Here is a 12,882-nt window from a genome sequence, read left to right on the forward strand (position 1 = left end):
TTACCATACTTCCATGGGCAAATTCAATTCTAATCTCTTTCCACCTCAGCTTTCTCTTTGTAAATTGAGAATATGGTCTCCAGAATTAACCCAAGGTATAATTGATACAAAGTAAGGCATTTACTCTGTTAATCTGGCCCCTAAAAGATACTTGGCAATGTTAGTTCTGTATCCAGTTGTCTTTTTTTTTTTTTTTTTTTTTGTACTTGGTGAATTAGAGGGTGGTGTAAAATGCTTTGAAAAGAACCACAAATAAAAGACACAAGTAAAAATCGTATTCTCAAATCTAGATGTTAAACTGTGCCGTGTACACCTGTGCTGAGAGTTACATTGAAATCCTTGTCATGGGTTACTTGAGAGAAGCTGTCCAGGAATAAAGCAGCAGGGGATTTTCCTGAGGGAAACAGCGTGTGTGAGGGAACCGGGATTTGGGACTCAGCAGCAGTGGCTGTCACTTCTTAAGATTTTGTTCAAGAAAGGAAGAACAGCAGCTGATCCTTGAGATCTGGGGTGGGAAGGAAGGGAAGGAGGGATGGAAACAAAAGCAAACGCTCTCTGGTTCCCAGCCTGTCTCCACCCACCCCACACTGAAGCCCTAGGAGAGGGCCAGTAAGTCTATCTAGGAATGCCCTGGCCTGGACTCCATTTCCCAGAGTCACCCGGTGCTCTAACGTTTCCTGCTCTGATCGCCTGTGCGTGTGCATGTGGGAGAACGTGCGCATGCGTGCCTTTCCCTGTGGCTCAGGGCTGGGAACAGAAGTTCATTTACTATCAGAGAGGTCCCTGAGAGGCCGCGCTGCTCCTTCTCCCACATTCACTGGGGAGACTTGCTGTGCAAGTGCAATTGCAGGCGGTTCGGGAGCACACACCCCAGACCTGCCGCCCGCTGCTTCTGTGCCTCTGCATCTGCCACCGTGGGCCCCAAGTTCCAGCGACTTCTCCTGTCCCACACTCTCCGCTTTGCTCCCTGTGTGTCCTGAAGGAAGGGGATGTGCTCCCGAGATTTTCCACAGCAAGTATGGAGAACAGGAGGGGCACAGATGTGTGTGTGGGAGAGGGGAGGGTGCGATGGCGGGTGGCGGCTCCCAGACCTCGATCACTTGCTTCTCAGTGATGCTGGGAGCTTCTCTGGCAGAGTCAAGTCTGGGGCCCAGTTGTGTCTCCCACCGCCGCTTCCCAGTCTCCCGATGCTCGGCCAGTCCCACGGGCTGCCTCGCTCAAATTCTCCTTACAGTACACTGGACGAGGAACGGCACCAGCAGGGCAGTTGAGAGCACGCTGAAGGAAGGAGTCCCATTCCCTAGATTTAAATAAGCCCAGTTCTCACTTTGGGTGGATCAGAGAATGCCTTGTGGCTGGCCTCCGGCTATATCCCCTGGTAGTTCCAGCTGGGCGGGGCTCGGCGGCCCTGAGCCAGAGCCTGAGGCAGTGGAGAGGTGGAGATGGAAGATCAGAGTAGGCTCTGGCTCCTGGCCCCCATGCTGGACCCCGCGGACACATTTTCAGCTGGGGCGCTGTGTGTTTGGCTGACTTTCCCAGCAGCACGTGAAGCTTGTGCAGTAGCTTTGTGGATTGATCGCTGCTCCGTGTTTAATTAACAGACTCTTTTTCAATCTGGAGCTTGAAGCCATGGAAATGTAACTGATTTATTTCCCTGTGTTTCCATTTCTGTCTTCAACCCTTCTTTCTTCTCATGTTATTAGGGATGTGAACTTTTATTACCTGCTGCTAATCCCTTTGCAAAGTGAGAAGTGAGCTGAAATTAATGCAAGTCTACCGTGTGAGTTAATAATGAGCTACTTCAATCTGCATTTTCATAGTGGAGAGCTACGAAAACATAAATACAGAAAAGTATCAATTTTTCTTCTCTAGTTCTTTACAGTCACTCAATGCTCCACCAAGCTGATTATCTTACAGTCCATACGGTTTTAATTAAGGGGGCAGTTACTTTTTTTTTTTTTTAATTTGACAGGAAGAGTTAGAGAGGAAGGTCTTCCTTCCGATAGTCACCCCCCAAATGGCCACTATGCCTGGCGCGCTGTGCTGATCTGAAGCCAGGAGCCAGGTGCTTCCTCCTGGTCTCCCACATAGGTGCAGGGGCCCAAGCACTTGGGCCACAGTAGAGAACTGGACTGGAAGAGGAGCAAATGGGACAGAATCCGGTGTGCATATGGGATGCCGGCGCTTCAGGCAGAGGATTAACCAAGTGAGCCATGGCGCCGGCCAGTTACTTTAAAAAAAAAATTATTTATTTATTTTAAAGGCAGAGTTACAGAGAGGCAAAGACACACAGAGAGAGAGAGAGAGAGTGAGCTCCCATCTGCTGGTTTACTCCCCAGATGGTCACAATGGCCAGAACTGCATGGATCTGAAGCCAGAAGCCACGAACTTCTTCCAGGTCTCTCACACAGGTATAGGGGACCTAGCACTTGGGCCATCTTCCACTGCTTTCCCAGGCCATAGCAGAGAGCTGGATCAGAAGTGGAGCAGCCAGGTCTGGAACCAGCACCCATATGGTTTTACCCACTCAGCCACAACACCAGCTTCAAGTTACTTTTCTTATTCTGGGTTCTGTGTTTAACCCCATGACATTTTCAACACGGGAGGATATTAGTGATAGATTTTCAAAATGATTGGTCTGTGGACACCTTTGTACAAGGTGTTAATGTGAAGATGGGTGAGGAAGAAAAGAGAAAATGTGCCCCTCTCCCCCACAGAGATGCCCACACAGTACGGTAAAAGATGTGGCTTTGGGCTGGCACTGTGGCTCAGTAGGTTAATCCTCTGCCTGTGGTGCCAGCATCCCATATGGGAACCAGTTTGAGTCCCAGCTGTTCCTCTGATCCAGCTCTCTGCTAGGCCTGGGAAGGCAGTAGAAGATGGCCCAAGTGCTTGGGCCTCTGCACCCATGTGAGAGACCCAGAAGAAGCTCCTGGCTCCTGGCTTTAGAACAGTGCAGCTCTTCTGGCCATTTTGACCAACTGGGGAGTGAACCAGCAGAAGGAAGACCTTTCTGTCTGTCTATCCATCTCACTATCTGTAATTCTACCTCTCAAATAAATAAATAAAACATCTTTTAAAAAAAGAGAGATGTGGCCCTGAAAACTATTGCTATAGACTTTCAGTGTAATGAAGTTTTCACTTGATTAACTGAGTGATTCATAGATTCTGTTAGAGTCCTGTTGTCACCAGATTACTAATCTGTGAAACTCATTTAGCATAGTAAGGTTACCTAGGAAGTAAGAATAGAAAGGGAATCCTGGATAGAGGTTGCTAGGGTGACAGCATTCTTCCTCTCAAACCCAGTGTGTTTTGATCTTTTCTCGCATGTACTCCCTATCACAGTGCTTGCGAGTGGACAAGCAGTGATGTGTTTCTGCTGAAAAGAGCTGCTTCACACCCAGGAAACAACTGTAAGACACTTTCTCAGCAACTATGTTGTGTATACGTTAATACAAACTTGAAAACAGCCAAGAACAGGATTCCTGGACTACTCAGGCTAACTCACTGTCCTTGGCACATCATTCCCTGCTCTGCAATAAGTTTCTGGCAAGTTCTTTAAAATTTTTAGGAGAGACATATTTCACATGAGAGACATAATCTGGTAATGCAGCAGTGATGTCTTTAAGAAAAGGTGCCATGTGAGGAAGCAGTCTGATGTGTCCATTCATCTTCCCATTAATAACTCTCATTGATGTCTACCACAGGGTGACAGAAGCAATCCTCCTTCTGAATTGCATCAAGCCAGGAGGATTCCTCTACAGTTTATCTGAGCTTTCCTTGTATGAGGGAATCACCAAATACTACATTGTATAGGGTTTTTTTAATGCATTTTATTTACTTGAAAGGCAGATTTACAGAGAGACACAGAGAGGTCTTCCATCCATTGGTTCGCTCCTCAAATGGCTACAATGACTTGGGCTGGGCCAGGCTAAAACCAGAAGCTAGGAGCTTCTTCTGGTTCTCACACTTGATTTCAGGGGCCCAAACACTTGGGCCATTATCCTCTGCTTTCCCAGGTGAATTAGTAGGGAGCTATATTGGAAATGAAGCAGCCAGGTTTTGAACCAGTGCCCATGTGGGGTGCTGGCACTGCCAGGGTCTGCTTAACCTACTACACCAGTCCCATGTGCATTTTTCAAAGAGGGGGAGGGGTTAAATTTTTTCTAATATGACTCTCAAAATAAAGATTATAATGTGTAGTAGATGATGATTTTGGTTATATTTTGAATTTCATTAAATTTCAATATTTTTTAAGTTAATGAGTACTAGTAGTTATCTTATTTTTTTTAAAGATTTATTTATTTTACTTGAAAGTCAGAGTTACAGAGAGGAGAGGCAGAGAGAGAGAAGTCTTCATATGCTGGTTCACTCCCCAGTTGGCTACAGTGGTCGGAGCTGTGCCGATCCAAAGCCAGGAGCCAGGAGCTTCTTCTGTGTAGTAGTTATCTTATGCTATCCTTGCTTTGGATAAACAAACTCTCCCATCCCTCATTTAAAATGCTTTTTAAAATAGGATTATTTGGAGGACTGGCACTGTGGCATGGCAGGTGAGGCTGCCACCTACAGTGCTGGCATCCCGTATGGGTGCTTGTTTGAGATGCAGCTTCCTGCCGTGGCCTGGGAAAGCAGTGGAAGATGGCCCAAGTTCTTGGGTTCTGCACCGCATGGGAGACCTGACAGAAGCTTCTGGCTCCTGGCTTCAGATAGATCCAGCTCTGGCCATTGCAGCCATTTGGGGAGTGAATCAGTGCATGAAAGACCTCTCTCTGTGCCTCTGCCTCTCTGTAACTCTGCCTTTTAAATAAATAAATAAATATTTACATGCTACACCACTGTGCTGGCCCCAAGACCTAACAGGTTTTCTGGGTGCTTATCTTGGGGTTCACTTTGAGCACTAAGCACAGTTATTCTGTGTGACTGAATATTTCATGTTCCTTCTTATGGAAAAGTTTTTCTCATGATCTGAGTGATTGGCTACATCTGCCCGTAGTGGAAACTAAAACTTAATTTGGCATTTGAACACCCAGAGTGCTGAGTCCTGTAATCTTCTGAATTTAATCAAAAAATGTGTTTTGAAACATTTGGTCTGTGGGTAGGCAGGGCAGTTTTCCTGGATCCCTTGAGAATTGATGAGCTGATGGTGTGTTTCTACCGCACATTATATTCTGAAATTTACTTCCTTTTATTTTCCTAAAATTACTATATTTGTAATTTGCTCCCCCTTTCTGAAATGTTTGTGCTTCTGTCCTCCTTATAACCATGGACATAAGTAGCCCTTTTCCTTCTCTTCTCTCTCTCTCTCTTTTTTTTTTTTTTAAACAGGCAGAGTGGACAGTGAGAAAGAGACAGAGAGAAAGGTCTTCCTTTGCCATTGCTTCACCCTCCAGTGGCCACCGTGGCTGGCACACCATGCTGATCCAAATGCAGGAGGCAGGTGCTTCTCCTGGTCTCCCATGGGGTGCAGGGCCCAAGCACCTGGGCCATCCTCCACTGCACTCCCGGGCCATAGCAGAGGGCTGGCCTGGAAGAGGGGCAACTGGGACAGAATCCAGCACCCCAACCAGGACTAGAACCCAGTGTGCCGGGGCCGCAAGGAGGAGGATTAGCCTAGTGAGCCGTGGCGCCATTTCTTTTCCTTCTCTTTATGATGTTACAAGAGCAGTGGGACATTGCAGCTCTCTCCCCTGGCAGCACATCTCCCTCAGTACGTCTCTTTGAATTAGACCCTGGGTTAACTTGGCTGCACAAAAGGCATATATCTAAACCCAGTGTACCTAATGAATGAAAGTCATCATAAAGTCAATATGCCTTGTAAACCTCTCATCTCTTGTTTTGGAATGTGTTGTGAATGTGTCTTTTATGTCAGTGTCTGTAAGCTGGAGACTTCCCACTTAAGGCAGAAGGCTGCTGAGGGACAGCACAACTGTAGCTTTGCTCTGTTACTTTACTGTGGCTACTCTCTCACCCTCTCTCTTTATTTTATTATGATTTAAAAATTTTATTTTAAAGGCAGAGTTACAGAGAAAGAGGCAGAGACAGAAGGATGGGGATCTTGCATCTGCTGGTTCACTCAAGAGACTGCAATGAATAATGCTGGCCCAGCCTGGAAGTCCAACCCAGTGTCCCACATTGGTGCAAGGACCCAAGTACTTGTGCCATCTGTTTCTGCTTCCCTAGTTGCATTACAGGGAGCTGGATCAGAAGTGGAACAGCTGTGACTCGGGCTGGCATTGTGGCACAATGGGGAAAGCCACGATCTGCAATGCCAGCTTCCCAGATGAACAGCCGTTCATGTCCCAGTTGCTCCACTTCTAACCTAGCTCCCTGCTGATGGTTTGAGAAAAGCAGCAGCAGATGACTCAAGTGTTGGGGCCATTGTAACCCATGTGGGAGACCCAGATGAAGTGCCTGGCTCCTGGTTTCTGTGTGCTTCAGCCCTGGCCATGGCAGCCATCTCAGATGGAAGATCTCTCTCTTTTTTAGCATTTAGTTATTTATTTACAAGGCAGAGATAGAGAAAGGGAGAGAATGAGAAAGAGATTTTCATCTGCTGGTCTACTTCCTAGATGGCTGCAATGGCCAAGACTGGGCCAGGCCCAAGCCAGGCACCAAGAGCTTCATCCAGGTCTCCCACTTGGCTGTCAAGGACCCAGGTATTGGACCATCTTCTACTTTTCTAGGGCCACTAGCAGAGAACTGGATCAGAAGTGGAGCAGCCAGGACATGAACTGGTGCCTATACCAGATGCCAGCACTGCAGGCAGCAGCTTTACCTGCTAGTCCACAACGGCATCCCATCTGACTCTCCCTCCTCTCCATAACTCTGCCATTTTTTTAAGATGTATTTTATTTATTTGACAGAGTTACTGATAGAGATAGAGACAGATAGAGAGGTCTTCAGTCTGCTGGTTCACTCCCCAAATGGCCACAGTGGCCACATCTGAGCTGATCTGAAACCAGGAGCCAGTAGCTTCTTCGGATTTCCCACGTGGATATAGGGGACCAAGGACTTGGGCCATACTGTGCCACTTTCCCAAGCACATTAGCAGGCAGCTGGATTGGAAGTGGAGCAGCCAAGACCTGAACCAGGGACCATATGGGATGCAGGCCAGTGTCTCAACCAGCTGTGCCACAGCACTGGCCCCCAAAACTCTGACTTTCAAATAAATAAATCTTTTTTAAAGGATGGACACACATATTGGATCCCAGCATTTTATTTGGTGGTGGTTTAATCCACTGTGCCACAAAGCCAGCCCTACCCTTTATCCTGGTGACTTGTGTGTCAAGATCTGGGTAATATCTGCTGAACAACTGTTGGTATTATGGTAGACTCTTCTGTTTTATTTTGGTTCTCATTTGTTGAGTTTATTTTGGCTGCCACTTTTGGGTAGCAAGCTGTGATGTCATCAGTGGCTAAAGCTGCTGTGTGTTAGGCTGGCACTGATTCTACCTTTCCATTTCTTCAAGTAGAAGTGGAAAATGAAATCCTCTCAAAAGTAACAAGCTACAAAGTAAAAACTGGAAATCAAGCTTCCTTTCTTCTCGCCTAACAGACCCAGCTGGTCTCTGTGTTTCTCATTTTAGCCCAAACCTACATCAGATTCCTAGAGCAGAAGGAAGCTTATTTTTTAATGCAGAATTCATAGATGTGGTTGTCCATTCACCTCTGAGAATTAAAGCCATCACTCTGCTTTTTGACTGGTTTTCAATTTGTGGTGGTGCCCTCTCTCACAGGAGGACAGATTCCTCATAGAAGAATACACCTAGGAGGAGAAAACTTCAAGGAGTGGGCTTTCCAAAGTGAAATGGAATTCTGGCCTGTACATCCTTGAGATCATGATCAGCAGAGTGGGGAAATTCTTGGCTATGTCCATTCACATCCTTTCCTTTTTGTTCATTGTATTCCTCCCTTACATAGTGCTTTGTGCTCTCCTTCTGTTGCACACACACAAGGCATGTCTGTGATTGAGGCTGTTTGTGGACCACTGCAGCATCTGGAGTTGCCTTTGTCTCCATCTCTAACCAGAAACTCAGATGCAGAGTGAGGAGGGGACTGCCAGCCAGCCACACAGGGTTTGGGCCCCTTGCTCCTTTACTTTTCTTCAGTGCAAGAGCAGCCTTAAAGAGAGCCGCACTGGGTAGTATTATTTCTTTTGGATCTGAGTGCTTGGATTGCAAAAGAAATACATATTTTTTTCCTTATAGAATGGATTGAGGAGGCACTACATAAAGTCAGCAGCAACTTTTTTGGCTCTTGTTACATGTCAAGATGAGTCAGAATATTTAGGGCCATTTGTTAAATTTTTTAAAAAATTAAAAATATTCATTTATTTGAAAGGCAGAGTCACAAAGAGAGAAAGAGAGATGTAAATCATTTATCCACTGTTTCACACCCCTAATGGCCACAGCACCTGGGGTTGAAACTGGATTAAAGTCAGGAGCCAGTATCTTCTTCCACATTTCCCATGTGGGAGTAGGAGCATAGGCACCAAACTTTGTAGCTTTCCTAGGCACATGAAAGAGCTGGATCAGGAGTAGAGCAGCTGGGACATGAACTCGTGCACAACATGGAATACCAGCATCACAGGCAACAGCTTTCCCACTATGCTCTACTGTCTGTTTTTTTTTATTATTATTATTGTTATTATTATTTTTATTTGAAAGAGAGTTAGAGAGAAGCAGAGGCAGAGAGAGAGAGAGAGAGAGGGAGAAAGGCCTTCCATCTTCTTGTTTACTCCCAGATGGCTGCAATGGCTGGAGCTACCCTGAACTGAAGCCAAGAGCCGGGAGCCTCTTCCAGTTATCCCACATGGGTGCAGGAGCCCAAGGTCTTAGGTCATCTTCTACTGCTTCCCCAGACCTTAGAAGAGAGCTGGATCAGAAATGGAGCAGCCGAGACTCAAAGCAGCACCCACATGGGATGCCAGCAGTGCAGGCAGCAGCTTTCCCTGCTGGGACACAGTAGCAGCCCCTCTATCATCTGTTTTATGGAAATATTTAAGGGACGTTAGAAGGCCATTCAGGCCCTTCCTACAATACATTTTGAAATAATGATTGACAGTCCACAAGACTGCTTCCAAAGGGAGAGAGCAGCAGGGACAGAGAGGTAGTGATGTTGAAAGGGTATGAGGAACAAGGGAAGATGGGAAGGCCAGAAGAAATCTTGAAAAGTATTCCAAAGGATAAAGTAATAGGACACAGGTCATTTGTGCAGATTTCTATTATAGGGTTTTCCTTTTTTTTTTTTTTTAAATTAGAGATAATTTCTAACATAATTTGTGATATACTGGACTCACTTTTCAGTTTTCTTCTTACAGATAAGATGTCCTTATAAGATATAGAGGGGCTGGTACTGTGGCTTTGTAGTTTAATCCTCTGCCTGTGGCACTGGCATCCTATATGGGCACCATTCTAGTCCCAGATTCTCCTCTTCAGATCCAGCTCTCTGCTATGACATGGGAAAGTAGTAGAAGATGGCTGAAGCGCTTAGGCCCCTGTACCCAAGGAGGAACAGAGAAGAAGCTCCTGGCTCCTGGTTTTAGATCAGTGCAGCTCCATCAGTTATAGTCATTTGGGGAATGAACCAGCAGATGGAAGACTTTTATCTCTGTCTCTTCCTCTCACTGTCTATAATTCAACCTCTCAAATAAATAAAATCTTAAAAAATAAGATGTAGAGAAGTACTGGAATTAAATGCAATAGTACACTCCTAAATATGCAGTTAGCATTAAATTTTTGTTGAGAAAGGGATGAGCTTGGCTTTATGTGTGTCTTGCTTAGAGCAGAATTTTTATGACTGAATTTGAGATAATGAAAAATCAGTTTCATAATTGAAACATTGACCATTTTTACTGCTGCAGCCTCCCCCTCACTCTGTATCCCTATGCAGATAGTCCACATGAAGGTACAGCAGAAAGAGAGGCCTGCATATCTGGAGTAATGCAAATATGCCCTTTGCTTAAACCAGGGGATTGATTGACTGGAGTTCTTTGAGATTCAGTTTGCATTTTTCTGTAGAGTAAAATATAGTGATTTGGGTAAAGTATCTTGTCTTCTAGTAGATGATTCCAATTGGCTTTCTTATCCATCTACCTGGCATCACAGGTGATTCCCAAGACAGGTGTTGGGCTCTATGGAAAAACAAAGTAGCCTTTTCAGAGTTGATGTATTTCTCCTGGAAAATTGGAGAAATATTTTGTAAGAAGCAGTTCATGGAGGAAGTGTACTTCCCTAGAAACGAGACAGAAGTGATTCCCTTTCCTTGCCCCTCCCTGAGCTAGTTCCTGAGGCTTATTGATCAGGCCAAGAATGCTAATATTTATAGGCCAATTATGAATGATGCATGTTTGTCTTACACATGAGATGTCTACAGATCTGTTTCTCAAGGCCTTTAAGATAAAATAAGAAAAATTTGCAACAAAAGAGAAGGTTGGCATTGCCTGTTGCCTTGGTCTAGGATCTGTGCATTTATTACCCACTTAGTACTCTGACTCCTGTTGTGCGCATCTCCTAATGGTTCTTTTTTGGCCATTCCTGTGTCCAGACTCCTTAATGGGTGACAATCTTTGACCAGACTTCCAGTCTGATAACTCAGCCCAAATTGGAGTTGACTAGTTTGTGTACCCTCTTCCGGATTAAGGTGGTCCAAAACTGCCAGTGCCCAATGACTGGGCTGCCTTTATGCTCACTCAAGAGATAAGACTCTGGGCACAGGTCCCAAGTGGCTTTGCTTAGTCCTCTTCCCTAGATCTCCCTGGTGAGCAGGCGGATTCTCAGGTAGGTAGGGAACTTGTTGGCTCCAGATTTCTGTTTTGCACTCATCTGGAAAATATTTGAGTTTTCTCTTGAATCTCAAGAGTCCTGAGTAGGGAGTTTTATTTTGTATTGAGATGTGTCTTTATAGACAGGTGTCACTGAAGACTGTGTGTCCTCAGAATCAACTGAACTCACCCAGGCCTGCATGGAGTTCTGGGATCCTGGCTTCATGCTGAACATTGCCTGCTGTTGTGAGCATTTGGGTGTGTACCAGAAAATGGAAGAAATCTCTCTCCCTCTCCATCTCCCTCTACCTTTCAAATAAAATGAAAAACAGATAAAAATTGGAAAAAGTGTGCTTTGCCTTGTGTCCTAAGGCAAAAGTAATTACTGTTGTTATAGGTAGAACTCATTTGTACACTTCACAAATACTCACAAATCTCAGGTTAAAGGCTTGGTGGTCACTACTGCCTGGGCTGCCTACTCAGCTCCCATTCTGTAATGCACCCCCTTCCATCATCTGCAGTTCACTTTGGGTGCTCATAAAACACCAAACTGCCTCCTGACTTTGCATCCCTACGTTCTTTATACATAGCTGGGCCACAATCTCATTTTCTTTAGCAGCATGCTAATTTTTATGAGTGCTTCATAGGCAAAGAATAATGGGGACATTGATTTTTTCTGAGCTTTTGCCCTAAGTGGTTTATTTTATGAAGCTGATTCTGGGTACTGTATAGAACTTTGCTGGATCAGAAGTTGGGGTGCAGAGGTTGACATTAGAGAAATAGAGCTAGCACTGTCACTTCCACCCTGCAACCCATGCCTGCCTTTAGTTTCTGCTTTCATAGAGTGTTGGAATGAGGCAGTAGTGATGCAATAAAGGAATGAACTTTCAGTTGTTAAACATTTTTATTTTTATTAATACAAAGAGAACAGATTGCATAAGATGGTAATTCAGAAGAACATAACCATACTTCTCTATTGCCCCCTCCTTTCTTCCTTTCTCTTTTTAAGGATTTAATAAGCTGGCTTTTTTTCCCTAACCTAGTCTTTACCCCTTCACCTCCAGCCTTCCTGTCCATTTGTTCCTACTTTACAATCTAGTACTTTAAGCTTTTTTCCCCCTTCTTTCATGCATGTTTTTGCCTACTCCTACTCCAATTCCAAAGAAGGAAAAATGAATATCATGAGATATTGATTCAAAGACAGGAATCCTATCCAGAAATACAGAAAAAAAGTTACTTCCTTTTTCTTTTTTTTTTTTTTTGACAGGCAGAGTGGACAGTGAGAGAGAGACAGAGAGAAAGGTCTTCCTTTGCCGTTGGTTCACCCTCCAATGGCCACCGCAGCTGGCATGCAGTGGCTAGCGCACCGTGGTGATCCGATGGCAGGAGCCAGGTGCTTCTCCTGGTCTCCCATGGGGTGCAGGGCCCAAGCACTTGGGCCATCCTCCAGTGCACTCCCAAGCCACAGCAGAGAGCTGGCCTGGAAGAGGGGCAACTGGGACAGAATCCGATGCCCCAACTGGGACTAGAACCCAGTGTGCCAGCGCCGCAAGGTGGAGGATTATCCTAGTGAGCCATGGTGCCAGCCACCAGGTGTTTTTAAGTTGCTAAATATTCTCCTAATTTGTATTTATTTAAAGACTATTAACTCAGTGTGACAATTTTTGTTATAATGATTTGATTGCCAATAAGGAATTTACAAATTCATACCTTGACTAGAAGTTTTACTTTGTAACAATCACAGACTAGCAGAAGTCATAAACCATTAACCCTCATTTTTCTAAAATAAGAGGTTGTAATTAATATGAATATTTAAAGAATATTTTTTTTAAGATTTTATTTATTTATTTGAGAGGTAGAATTACAGACAGAGGGAGAGTGAGAGACAGAGAGAAAAGTCTTCCTTCCATTGGTTCACTCCCCAGATGGCTGCAATGGCCAGAGATACATGGATCTAAAGCCAGGAGCCAGCTGCTTCTTCCTGGTCTCCCATGCAGGGGCCCAAGCACTTGGGCCATCTTCCACTGCTTTCCCAGGCCATAGCAGAGAACTGACTGGAAGAGGGGCAGCCAGGACTAGAACCGGTACTCATACTGGATGCTGGCACCACAGGCAGAGGA

At 45.0% G+C, this 12,882-nt stretch overlaps 1 protein-coding gene across 1 annotated transcript in view; it reads left to right on the forward strand.

The window, feature by feature from the left end:
- Positions 1-664: 664 nt before the first annotated feature.
- Positions 665-12,882, forward strand: part of LOC100358582 (uncharacterized) — a 42,149-nt gene continuing 29,931 nt past the window's right edge. The window contains exon 1 of the mRNA XM_070067684.2: positions 665-1,016. Coding sequence (XP_069923785.2) covers positions 990-1,016 — 27 coding nt within the window. The 5' untranslated portion in view covers positions 665-989. The remainder of the gene's footprint in view (positions 1,017-12,882) is intronic.

The sequence above is a fragment of the Oryctolagus cuniculus genome, chromosome 13 (assembly GCF_051225735.1).
Source record: "Oryctolagus cuniculus isolate XC-2025 breed Fujian yellow rabbit chromosome 13, ASM5122573v1, whole genome shotgun sequence".
Lineage (NCBI taxonomy): Eukaryota > Metazoa > Chordata > Mammalia > Lagomorpha > Leporidae > Oryctolagus > Oryctolagus cuniculus.